Source organism: Haliotis rubra, unplaced genomic scaffold (genome assembly GCF_003918875.1).
Source record: "Haliotis rubra isolate DU_JTF1 unplaced genomic scaffold, ASM391887v1 Scf1216, whole genome shotgun sequence".
NCBI classification, from domain to species: domain Eukaryota; kingdom Metazoa; phylum Mollusca; class Gastropoda; order Lepetellida; family Haliotidae; genus Haliotis; species Haliotis rubra.
In genome coordinates this window covers 27,006-41,309 of record NW_025765133.1, presented here as the reverse complement: position 1 = coordinate 41,309, position 14,304 = coordinate 27,006, and the positions used below count along the sequence as shown (strand labels likewise).

General features: G+C 39.5%; 1 protein-coding gene across 1 annotated transcript; it reads left to right on the top strand.

The window, feature by feature from the left end:
* The first annotated feature begins 502 nt into the window (after positions 1-502).
* Positions 503-12,598, top strand: LOC124265734. The gene is made up of 6 exons (XM_046700565.1): positions 503-765; positions 2,388-2,534; positions 2,892-2,960; positions 4,649-4,843; positions 9,411-9,551; positions 10,170-12,598. The coding sequence occupies exons 1-6, from the start codon at positions 598-600 to the stop codon at positions 10,308-10,310; spliced, it is 861 nt and encodes a 286-aa protein (XP_046556521.1). The 5' UTR covers positions 503-597; the 3' UTR covers positions 10,311-12,598.
* The last annotated feature ends 1,706 nt before the right edge of the window (positions 12,599-14,304 follow it).

Sequence of the window (14,304 nt, the reverse complement as noted above, 5' to 3'; positions counted from 1 at the left end):
GCTCTCGTTTCGTTATTTCAGCATACAATAAGATTCGCTCTAATAAGACATCTCGCTAGTAGACATATGATGCAATTTCAGTGGAACTTTTACCTCGAAATCTTGACCTAAAACAGAGACCAAATACTGAAACAAAAATATCATGATCGGTACTTCACAAACAAAAGTTCCAGCTGCTGATCTATCATCTGCACCAAAATAACTTCCTAGACAAGCTGTATATTTGAAGTGAATCTATTTTTCGTGGAACTTTTAAAACTCGTATCGGCTGAGGGATATCCGGTGTATCAAACCCCCAAACAGCAATTTATGCTAAGATCCTGGTAACTTGGTCATTTAATTACATTTATTGTTTAGAATTAGATATATATTTATATATATTTGGAATCGTAATGATCGGCGGAATGACACTTACGACATTGGTTAAGCCAAGCAATATTTATGTGGTTGTTTTATCTGGATACAAGTTACCTCCCCTAATTATAGATAGAGGGCGCTGTTACTTCCCGCTTGCATTCAAACGATTTGCTATTGTTTACATTTTGTCGCTTCATCGTACCCTTTTTTGCCAAACAAACGGGTCCATTAACCTTCACAATGGCTATGTCAATATACGACTATGTTCGCTTAGCAGCCCTGATTGTCATCGTCATTGTTTTAGCAACCCAAAAGGCGAAAACCTACATACTTGCCGACGCAGTTATCACTCTCACAACCGGAGTAGGGTCAATTTGGGGGTTTTCGCAACTGACGTACGAATCTGAGGTGAGAATTTCTTGGAGATTGAGTGGGGTCACAGATAATGTTTGATGAAGAGTCACCACTAAATTGTTAACGAAACAGTTCTGAATAACAGTGAATATAAAGTGCAGACCCGTATACAGGTTTGGGAAACCTACCGATCGGCCTATAAAGTATAAAAGGCCAAACGGGATATTATAGGCCATTCTGCCTATTTTGCTATAGGCCGATCAGGCTATATTTGACCATTATTATTAACATTTCACAAATTATCAATTTCCGCACGAAATGGTTTTATTAGATCACAGAGATGAATAGTTAATGGACCTGCTCAGCTTGAAAAAAAAATAAGTTTATATAATGTTCAGGAAAAGATGTTTCATTTAAGAACACAGATTTTCATTTTGACTAAAACTGAATATTTATGTCATTAATTTTCAGTGAAAATTGTCAAATATATTATAGTCTTATATTTAATTAGATCTAGCAATTTCCAAACTCCTTTAATATTCTGTGATGAAAATGCTCAAAAAGGGTTTGAATAAAAACCTTAGGACATCAAAACTTGAATGATGTTAATATCCTCATGCGGAAAGGCACCACTTCAAATTTATTTGATAAATGTCATAATTATAGGCCAATAGCAAAATAGGCGGAACGGCCTATTATATCCCGTTTGGACTATTATAGGCATATCAGTAGGTTTCCCCAACCTGGTATACAGACCCCATGAAACACAGACGAAACAATAACTGGAAACAACACTGCTCTATTCAAAGACAGGTGTAAAACTATGCAGTAAATTATAATATGTATTAATACTGTAATTTGTATGTCTGTACATATGTCTGCATGTGCACTGTCACCATGAACATACTTTGTATGTATCTGTTGACGGAAGCACCGTCACCGTCAATGTTTGTAGTTCGAGCAGTGTCGCCATGACTGTATCTAACAGAAGCACTGTAAGAGTACTTTGTACAAGGTTTTATGCGATGCGTAAATGTGTGGGTAAGAGTTCCGCCTGTAGTGGTTAGCATGCTGGCCTTTCACACCAAAGGCCTGGGTTCGAATCCCGGTGGAGACACCAAAATTTGTGACCTGGTCACATACTGTGCTGTGTCCATGGGCAAGGCACTTCATCCACATTGCACTCAGTCCACCCAGCTGTTCAAAATGGGTACCTGGGAGGCGGATGTACGGACCTATACGGTCGCGCAAACGCTTAGTAGCGGCTTTGGAAGTACAATTCCGTCAGGGTAATAATGTAACGCCAGAGAACAGCGTCATGTTGGATTCTAGGTGCAAAATTAGCATTATTATTATTATTTCTAGGGGTTATGGTTTGGTTTTAGGGTTTAGATTTAGCATTATGTTAGGGTTAGCTTTCTATTAAAAACATACTTCTTATGCATAGAATGATAAAAAACAGACGGGTTACAAGCGGAAATCTTTCCTTTGACTTAAATCTATGGCCCTTTTGACTTTTTCAATTATGGCCCTTTTGTCCTTTGGCCCTTTTGACTGCAACCCGAATGTATGTAACAGAAGCACTGTCACAGTAAATGTATATTTCAGCAGTAATGCTGTCACAGTGAATGTACATAACAGAAGCTCTGTCACCATGAATAATGTATTTGCTTCAGACAACCCTAACCTATGATGGCCTCCATGTCCTCATTAATCAGACTCTCATCAGCTTCGTGCTGATGCCAGCTTTGTTCTACCTGTTCTTTGCTCGCTCTGCCAAAGATGACGACGCAGCACAGGGCCTCCTTGCCACCCGAACTCTTGTGAGTAGCTCAAAATGTCTTGTGTGTTGTTTCACTGAGTTGATTGTTTCATTCACAAGTTTATCACCTTATCTAATCTATGTCATGTTTCTAAAACAAGAATTGACATTTGACACAGTATTAATCTTGTCAAGAAACAAGAAACAGATCATTGTTATTGCTTTAATGTTGCAGATTAGGACTAATAAGAGGTTCTAAAGTTCAAAACTGGCTCCTCATAGACTCTTTAACAGGTGTTGTTTCAAACAATGCTTATCATCGTCAAATACTTTAGCAACAGATCTCGAGGACCCTTTGACCCAATTTGATTTGAGCCCTGTTTATGTCATGATGTTGCTTGACTTGTCTCATTTACAGATGATTGGTCTTGCTACCTTCATCATCGCCTTCAACCAGTGGAGAAACCCTCGGATCTTCAAGGACACAGTTAGTATGCACTAGGGGAGTGATGGATACGGGTGGCTATAGGGTAGAGGGAATATATCAGTCACAGAGTGATATATACATTATAATCCATTGGTGTCTTATTTGTCATATATTTAATTGTCACATCACAGTGTAGAGTAGTCATGGTGTGTTGAATCTAACCCAGCAATATTCCAGCTATTTGTTCCTCCTGAACACAACCCAACACAGTTAACCCTTAAACCACAGTCAGTCCTACTTCAGACAATATCTACAGTGAATATGCTTGATGTGACTCCATATCTGTCTATTTCAATAACTGTTGAGACATTGAGTCTAGTATTTACATCCAAACTAAATAACCGCACAGATTAAATACCAAACCAGTCTGTGCCTGTATGGACTATAAGCCTAAACACAGCCCTGAGTATCATGGAATTAGTGTTTTCATATGGACTGTTATAGTGGGCGTACTAGGACAAGGAATATTTTACGAGATAAGTGATGATATTTGCAGACTGTCAAATGTATGAAATACAAATATACTTAAAGTACTGTCTGAAATAGAAAAAAGCTGTTTTTTTCACATTTATATCTACAATTTAGGTAGTTAATATGTGAAAGTGAAATATCTGTAAAACTAAGTTCGGCCTAACTACAGTCGCAGTGGGAGGGAGATAGGAAACGTAAAAGAAGGATTTTACTGAGGAGAGATTAGTGCAGAAATAAGCAATGCAGATTTTTTCTAAGTCCAATACGACTTATTCAGAACAGACCATGGCTTTATTGAAATTAATGTGTGATGATATTGTATTACAAAGGACACTTTTTAAATGACCATTTTGAAATTAGACTTAGCTTCGTTGTAAATGATAGCAGACATAAAAAATAATACCTTTGATACTGAAACTATTAAGGATGTAGCTACCATGGCTTCTCAATATCACTATAAAAAGGGAGGAGGGGTCGTCTCAAAAGCAAAACCAGGACGGGTGTCGCAGGCGGTGGTTGGGGTCGGGCTGGGGAACTGAGATATTAGCTAAGATAAGATAATCAATAGAGACATATTCAATACAAATGAAAAAACATAAAATATCTTTGAGATGACCCCTTGTACCTGTGGGCAGCACATGCATTTAATGCCATGTGAGTCGACAGTCTGTCGTCATACCTGGCTGAGTGACCTAATTGCCATCTATGGTCTGATCTATTGTTTTCAGCAGCTAATTATATTTTTTCCTATTTTTAGTTTTGTCCGATTTTACGAGTAAACATGCTTTTCTAAATATCCTATTATGCATCCCCCTGAACGCCCAGTTAGGTGGATGTGGGTTATTTTGACATATGCTATTTGCAATTGTGTAAAATTTAGTGATACAGACTAGCAGCCTAAAAACAGGTTTTTTTCTATTTCCCGACAGTACTCTAGTAGACAATATCATACAACATACAGACAACATGTGTTCGATAACATCTGACTCTAGTAGCATCAGTAGGTTCATCATAACCATTCATAGGTAATTATGTTTTATCCTGTGATCATCACTGAAATGACTGCAGCTCACCAAGTCTAAGAGTTTACGTACTAAAAAGTTCATTATTTAATAGATGATCACCTCATATGTTCTTGAATGACACTGACTACACAACCACACTCTCCACACAACCACACTCTCCACACAACCACACTACACCCTCTATTGTTCCAGCATGTTTCTGTCCGACTGTCTTCTACTGTGCTGTGGTTCTGTCTGGCGGCATATGTTCTGTACCGGAGCGGCATCGCTCCCCCAAGACGTGGCCGTGTCTCCCCCATCAACCTGTACATCAAGATCGATATCGTCATTGCTGCCCTGTACGGCCTCTTTGACCTCCTGTTTGCACGCTTTGCTGGCAGTTTGATAGTGAGTACAACATAAACAATTTGGTTATTTCCCAAGTTCTATTCACTTGGTGTCAGGATTAGTAATTTGGAAATCCATATATCTGAGGATTTCTTTTCAAAGCTCAAAGAGAGTCGCGTTTAAGGGTTGCATAGAGAATAACGTTATGTCTCTGAAAATAGATAAGTTAGACTGAACCAAGCAAGTACATACAATTTGAGGGCAGGAGATTCAGAACCTGTGGAAATACTAGACTTATTATGGTGAGGTCTGCACGGGAAGGGAACATGATATGGTACAGGATATTAGAGACAGCCGAGATGCAGCAGACTGACTGAGTTTGGTTTTACGCCGCTTTTAGCAATATTCCAGCAACATCACGACGGGGACACCAGAAATGGGCTTCACACATTGTACCCATGTGGGGATTCGAACCCGGGTCTTCGGTGTGACGAGCCAACGCTTTAACAACTAGGCTACCCCACAGCCCCCAAGATGCAGCAGAAAATATATGATTGAAACAGTGACACAACTGAATGTTCTAGTCCTGCTCACATGAGAGAAGGTTTGTTACACCAGCTGTATGTAGGGAAAAGCAGAAGAAAGTTTCCCGTTATCGGAATCATGCATGTACATGTAAGACCTAGGAGTAGACAATGTGAGTTCCTTAGTTCCAAGTGGTGGTCCAGGTTACAGGTGATCCTGTGCTTGTGGGAAGTGTTGTGGGTGGTCAGACTCTCAGTCTTTTGTTTGCTCAGTGCTCATAGTATCAATCCCTTAATCACATGGTTACTAGGATTAATGGGGTGTATCATACATTTAACACATGGTTACTAAGAGTAACAGGGGGTATCATACATATAACACATGGTTACTAAGAGTAACAGGGTGTATCATACATTTAACACATGGTTACTAGGAGTAACGGGGGGTATCATACATATAACACACAGTTACTAGGAGTAACGGGGGGTATCATACATTTAACACATGGTTACTAGGAGTAACAGGGTGTATCATACATATAACACACAGTTACTAGGAGTAACGGGGGGTATCATACATTTAACACATGGTTACTAGGAGTAACAGGGGGTATCATACATTTAACACATAGTTACTAGGAGTAACGGGGGGTATCATACATATAACACATGGTTACTAAGAGTAACAGGGTGTATCATACATTTAACACATGGTTACTAGGAGTAACGGGGTGTATCATACATATAACACATGGTTACTGGGAGTAACGGGGTGTATCATACATTTAACACATGGTTACTAGGAGTAACAGGGTGTATCATACATATAACACATGGTTACTAGGAGTAACAGGGTGTATCATACATACATTACTAGGAGTAACAGGGTGTATCATACATATAACATGGTTACTAGGAGTAACAGGGTGTATCATACATTTAACACATGGTTACTAGGAGTAACAGGGTGTATCATACATATAACACATGGTTACTAGGAGTAACAGGGTGTATCATACATATGGTTACTAGGAGTAACAGGGTGTATCATACATTTAACACATGGTTACATGGTTACTAGGAGTAACAGGGTGTATCATACATTTACATTTAACACATGGTTACTAGGAGTAACAGGGTGTATCATACATATAACATACATTTAACACATGGTTACTAGGAGTAACAGGGTGTATCATACATACTAGGTGTAACACACAGTTACTAGGAGTAACGGGGTGTATCATACATTTAACACATGGTTACTAGGAGTAACAGGGTGTATCATACATATAACACATGGTTACTAGGAGTAACGGGGTGTATCATACATATAACACATGGTTACTAGGAGTAACATTTAACACATAGTTATACATATCACACACATGGTTACTAGGGAGTAACAGGGTGTATCATACATTTAACACATGGTTACTAGGAGTAACGGGGTGTATCATACATATAACACATGGTTACTAGGAGTAACGGGGTGTATCATACATATAACACATGGTTACTAGGAGTAACAGGGTGTATCATACATATAACACATGGTTACTAGGAGTAACAGGGTGTATCATACATTTAACACATGGTTACTAGGAGTAACAGGGGTGTATCATACATTTAACACATGGTTACTAGGAGTAACAGGGTGTATCATACATATAACACATGGTTACTAGGAGTAACAGGGTGTATCATACATTTAACACATGGTTACTAGGAGTAACGGGGTGTATCATACATTTAACACATGGTTAACTGTATCAGGAACACGCGTTACTAGGAGTAACAGGGTGTATCATACATTTAACACATGGTTACTAGGAGTAACAGGGTGTATCATACATAGGTTACTAGGAGTAACAAGGGTGTATCATATTTAACACATGGTTACTAGGAGTAACAGGGTGTATCATACATATAACACATGGTTACTAGGAGTAACGGGGTGTATCATACATTTAACACATGGTTACTGGGAGTAACAGGGTGTATCATACATTTAACACATGGTTACTAGGAGTAACAGGGTGTATCATACATATAACACATGGTTACTAGGAGTAACAGGGTGTATCATACATATAACACATGGTTACTACACATGGTTACTAGGAGTAACAGGGTGTATCATACATTTAACACATGGTTACTAGGAGTAACAGGGTGTATCATACATTTAACACATGGTTACTAGGAGTAACAGGGTGTATCATACATATAACACATGGTTACTAGGAGTAACAGGGGTGTATCATACATATAACACATGGTTACTAGGAGTAACAGGGGTGTATCATACATATAACACATGGTTACTAGGAGTAACAGGGTGTATCATACATTTAACACATGGTTACTAGGAGTAACAGGGTGTATCATACATATAACACATGGTTACTAGGAGTAACAGGGTGTATCATACATTTAACACATGGTTACTAGGAGTAACAGGGTGTATCATACATTTAACACATGGTTACTAGAAGTAACAGGGTGTATCATACATATAACACATGGTTACTAGGAGTAACAGGGTGTATGTGTATCATACATTTAACACATGGTTACTAGTAACAGAGTGTATCATAGGTATAACACATTTAACACATGGTTACTAGGAGTAACGGGTATCATACATTTAACACATGGTTACTAGGAGTAACAGGGTGTATCATACATTATAACACATGGTTACTAGGAGTAACAGGGTGTATCATACATTTAACACATGGTTACTAAGTAACAGGGTGTATCATGGTTACTAGGAGTAACAGGGTGTATCATACATTTAACACATGGTTACTAGGAGTAACAGGGTGTGTATCATACATATAACACATGGTTACTAGGAGTAACAGGGGTGTATCATACATATAACACATGGTTACTAGGGGTGTAGTAACAGGGTGTATCATACATTTAACACATGGTTACTAGGAGGGTAACACATGGTTACTAGTGTATCATACATTTAACACATGGTTACTAGGAGTAACAGGGTGTATCATACATTTAACACATGGTTACTAGGAGTAACAGGGCGTATCATACATTTAACACATGGTTACTAGGAGTAACGGGGTGTATCATACATATAACACATGGTTACTAGGAGTAACAGGGTGTATCATACATATAACACATGGTTACTAGGAGTAACAGGGTGTATCATACATTTAACACATGGTTACTAGGAGTAACAGGGTGTATCATACATTTAACACATGGTTACTAGGAGTAACGGGGTGTATCATACATATAACACATGGTTACTAGGAGTAACGGGGTGTATCATACATTTAACACATGGTTACTAGGAGTAACAGGGTGTATCATACATATAACACATGGTTACTAGGAGTAACGGGGTGTATCATACATATAACACATGGTTACTAGGAGTAACGGGGTGTATCTATCATACATTTAACATAACATGGGGTTACTAGGAGTAACAGGGTGTATCATACATTTAACACATGGTTACTAGGAGTAACAGGGTGTATCATTTAACACATGGTTACTACTGTATCATACATATAACACATGGTTACTAGGAGTAACAGGGTGGTTACTAGGAGTAACATATACATTTAACACATGGTTACTAGGAGTAACAGGGTGTATCATACATATAACACATGGTTACATAGGTTACTACAGGGGTGTATCATACATATAACACATGGTTACTAGGAGTAACAGGGTGTATCATACATTTAACACATGGTTACTAGGAGTAACAGGGTGTATCATACACATAACACATGGTTACTAGGAGTAACAGGGTGTATCATACATTTAACACATGGTTACTAGGAGTAACGGGGTGTATCATACATACATTTAACATATAACACATTTACACATGGTTACTAGGAGTAACAGGGTGTATCATACATTTAACACATGGTTACTAGGAGTAACGAGGTGTATCATACACATAACACATGGTTACTAGGAGTAACGGGGTGTATCATACATTTAACACATGGTTACTAGGAGTAACGGGGTGTATCATACACATAACACATGGTTACTAGGAGTAGTGGGGTGTATCATACACATAACACATGCTCTCATGTCTCCAGTCGGCACGGTTTGACCTCCTCCATGAGCATCTAACGACCTTGGAGGGTGCAGCCAATCTATCCACTGCTGTGTTGGGAGTCTACGCCCTCGGTTTCCGCAACATCGCAGAGAGGAAGGGCTACCTATGCTGTCGTCTCACAGTAAGTCTACTGTCTACAGTATATTTATATATTTTGTGTCTCCCAGTACCATACCACTGTCTACAGTATATGTACGAGGTGTGCCCCAGTTCAGTAGAATGAGGTAGCAGTTCTACAGTCTTGTAATGGTGTTTGTGGATATGTAGAACAGGCAAAGCCAGGTCGCCTGTTTGTTGGAGTGTTTGGCCCCACTGTTTCGGCATGTTTTGGCTACATTTTATTGTACCTGCACAAATCACCCCCAATGCTTGGAGACATGTGAAATTCATACTTAGAATTCATTTTGTATGCATATCAGCAAAACTGTCAGATGTTTGCAGTATTTCTACTTCTGTGTTTCTTTTGCTGCAGAGTATATATTGAAATATTGGAAACTTGTTGACAACAATACACAACAAACGTATGCCTTAATTGTGTTCTTCTCTTACCATGCTTACAGTTTATCGGTCTTTCTCGTCATTTAAAAGAAAGAAAGTTGAATAAATAAAAGTATTTTCTATCTTACCTCTTCTCAGTGTTGTAGTTCCTCTGGCAAAGTAGCTACCATATTTTTGGCTGGACTGAAGTAACATACATGTTGTGTGTGCCTGTTTATAAGGTTGATTGTTTCCCCTGTAGGTCCTGCTGTTGACGTCTTGCTGCCTGGCTTGTGGACTGTACAACAAGAAGCTTACCCTCACGGGGGTCCGACATTGGAGTGTTTGCATTAGGCCTCATCCCGGTCATTCCAGCGGTCACTGGCCTTGTACTGACCGGTGACAAGAGGATCTTCACCTCATCTACCTCAACTGGCTACAACCTCCGCGCGGGACTAACACATCCTTGGCCTGATCCTGGCACTGTTTCTCAGACACTGGTCATTAACTAATGATAATTGTTCTAAGCTGGCTCTGTGCCTGTTGGCCACGGTAACACTGCATGGTGTTTTCTTGGTCAGATTCCTAATTCACTGCTTTGAAGAACCATTTCTGGTGTAGTATGACAAGACTTACACAGTCCTTCAGTCATAAGTAAATTATCCCCAAAGTTTGTTTATTATGTAAGACAGCTTGCAACTGACCAGGATTAGACATTAGTTGGAACTATCACTAGTGTGTGATCTGCTGCCAGGCGGTTGTAATCCTGATAGTGGAACCCCACAAGGAGATGTCGCTTGTCCTTGTTATTTACCAGGCTTGGTCTAGTTTACTTACTAGGGTTAAGTAAGATTATATTCGCTTATAATTATTGTTTTGATATCAAGGCCTGCTATTCACACTACTTTTCTTACCACTGTTGGGAACTAGTATGTCATATTGACTGAGCAGCTGTCAAGAGACCGGCATGAAATGTCTGGTCAGCTCTATAGGTGCAAGGTTTTGTTTCACAGTTCTCCCAGGTAGTGCTATTACTGTTCACAGTGCAGGATCATCATGTGGTTGTCGTAGTTCACTTACTCAGTAGTCAGAATGTGTACCATCATTTAGTTTTAATTTTTTTTTAGGATTTGTATTGTTATGGATAATTTTTATATACTTATTTTGTGCTGTTGTTTAACATAAACTCTCTGTACACAACGTAAGAGAGCACGTCATCACACTCAGCGTGGCCATATGGTCTTTGTTTCTTTACCATGGTAGTTACATAGTTTTGTCACTGATATTTGTTGTTACTTGTTACCTCTCTGTCACATTTTAAAACATCTTGTTTTACTGCCCTGAATCTCAAAACACAATGTTATTTAAAGACTCTATTTAGTCATCAACACATCATCATCATCATCATCATAGCAGTGTGTTTTCACACTTGGTTGTTTAATTTTGTTTTAACAGTTTTCATTTACTCTAATTGTTGTCAATTTTAATAGACTGTTCCAGTGATTGAATCTCAAATATGACTTCAATAAGATATCTTTCTACACAGGATATCATGGAGTACATTGATCATGAGAAACATCAGCATAGTCACAGCAATGTGTTTTCACTCTTTGTTTCTTTGCTTTGTAATTTGAAGAGCGTTGTTTTTAAGTATATTGTTCCTCACGGTAATGTGACTTGTTGGACAGGTTCTAATGGTTTGACAGATGCTGAACTTTACAAACAGGCGGCAGAACAAACATAAGAATAAATCATGAGGAGTCACTGAAGGATAGAAACCTCCAATCAAAACAACGAATTTTAACGTAAATTATAAACAAAATAATATTCAAAATAAGCATATTACCAATTTTTTTTATACTGTTTTTAAGACTGCTCATCCTCATTTAAACAATTAGTATGGTGAAAAGAGATTCCAGAGATTATCGCACATTCTAACAATGTAGCTGAAACTGGTTCTCACTGCAAAGTCTCTGGTACACCAGGGGCGGTAGGGTAGCCTAGTGGTTAAAGTGTTTGCTCTTCACTCTGAAGACACGGGTTCGAGTCCCCACATGGGTACAATGTGTGAAGCCCATTTCTGGTGTCCCCTGCCGTGATATTGCTGGAATATTACTAAATGCGGCGTAAAACTAAACTCAGTCATTCTTGTACATCACTGACACACCACCGTAGTTTGCTGCTTGTCTTGGTGGTAGTTCTAGCAGTCAGTAATTTGTTACAGTTGTGACACTGGACATTTATCTGTCTGGCAGGGGCTTATCAGCATGTACTCAGTCAGGGACCAAGTGGCAATAAACATTACAACTCTGGAATAAAGAATGCAAAGTCATTTTATAGTGGTATATAGCTAATGCGATGTCTTCAAAGATGTGACTTGTATTCAACTGACAGGACCAGTAAGTAGGCGAGTGTTATGTTTAGGTATATATGTTACTGTATTGAATGCAGTGTTACTGTAACGTTATATTCAACAACACTGAACTATTTTAAAATCCCATTTCTAAACATTATTACTTTATTCTCAGTTTGCTTACCGAAGTCTGCTAGATACAGCCTAGATTTGTAGACGATAGATGGTAATGATTTTAGTGGAGGCCTTAGAGTACATGTGAACATACTACCAATGCTGGTGCCTCATAGCAAACCTTTGTTAGCAGAAAATGAATAAACATACAATGCACAAAGTCATAATTTATCTTGTTTTACCATCTTTCACTGCTTGTCTGTACTTTGTTTTCATTCTTGAAGTAGCTTGGCTCCAGTGTTTTCCTCTTTGAAACTTGTTGGTTGCTCCCCATGTGGTACACGGCATGTGCTACCCAAAACAACACCACATTCTCTCACGATGTAGGAGTTAATTGGTCATGCCATTTCACTTACCAGAATGACCTTGTTCTTTAACTATTTTCGAGTGATCATAAAATCTACTGAGTAATGTGCCGTGATGCTTGACTACTCCATGTTGCAGTGGACACAGCATCTGTTTGAAGAGGAATGTTGGTGGTTCGAACCCCTCCTACCAAAACACTGTAGAAGATGGTGCCTGTCTCCTGACTACCTCCATGTTGCAGTGGACACAGCATCTGTTTGAAGAGGAATGTTGGTGGTTCGAACCCCTCCTACCAAAACACTGTAGAAGATGGTACCTGTCTCCTGACTACCTCCATGTTGCAGTGGACACAGCATCTGTTTGAAGAGGAATGGTGGTGGTTCGAACGCCTCCTACCAAAACACTGTAGAAGATGGTACCTGTCTCCTGACTACCTCCATGTTGCAGTGGACACAGCATCTGTTTGAAGAGGAATGTTGGTGGTTCGAACGCCTCCTACCAAAACACTGTAGAAGATGGTACCTGTCTCCTGACTACCTTCATGTTGCAGTGGACATAGCATCTGTTTGAAGAGGAATGGTGGTGGTTCGAACCCCTCCTACCTGTATGGTACCTGTTTCCTGACTGGTGCAGGGTAGCTTCAGGATAAAACCAGAAGGGCATCCATGGTAAACTGTGTGGCATGTCCTTCGCCCTAGCAGTATTACTCCCAACTTGACCTCAGAGTAGTTAATCCCCGACCGCGCCATACCAAAAGACGTTAAAATATGGTACTTGTTGGTCCCTGCCTAGCGCTCGGCATTAATGGGTACAACAAGGACTGGTCGGCTCGGAGTCAGTATAATGTGTCTGAGTGTGGTATTCATGCTTCACTGTGGCATGGTATCTCAGTGGGCTAGCACTATAAAACCAGCTTCAGTCTGGGCTAGTACAAGCAGCCGCACATACACATACACACGCATGCACGTCGTCATATGAGCGAAATATTCTCAAGTACGACATTAAACCCAGTTTCACCTCACCTCACCTCAGAGGAGTTAATTAAGCCTTTGCTACATCAAAAGCGAAGTGGGGAGAATATTTTCCCCAACAATAGGTCTTTCTACAAATGTGGTGGAAACATGGGTAGCTCATTTTAACAAGGCAAGAAAGTCCTGGCTTGTTTGAGAGTTGAGTTCACTACAGGCCACACAGGTGGCACATTCCAGCACAAAGTTTAAAGAGGGCTGCATCCTTTCGACATTCAGGACAGGTATGGATGAGGGAGGCTCTTGGCATTTCCATGTAACAATAAAAATCCTTCATCGATTCTGACATCCAAACAATGTATTATCATGTAGATCTGATATAAAGTCGTTTCCCTCAAAAGTGATAGGAGGGTCACCGGGTGTACACACGTCACTCACTCCTTCAGTACTAAGCTGTGTGTTGCTGTATCGTGACACCGGGTGTCAGTACAGTAAGTAGTATAGTCTGTACTTGTTACTGGCCTATGTAGATCTGTACACTCACTTCAGTACTAAGCTATGTGTTGCTGTATCGTGACACCGGGTGTCAGTACAGT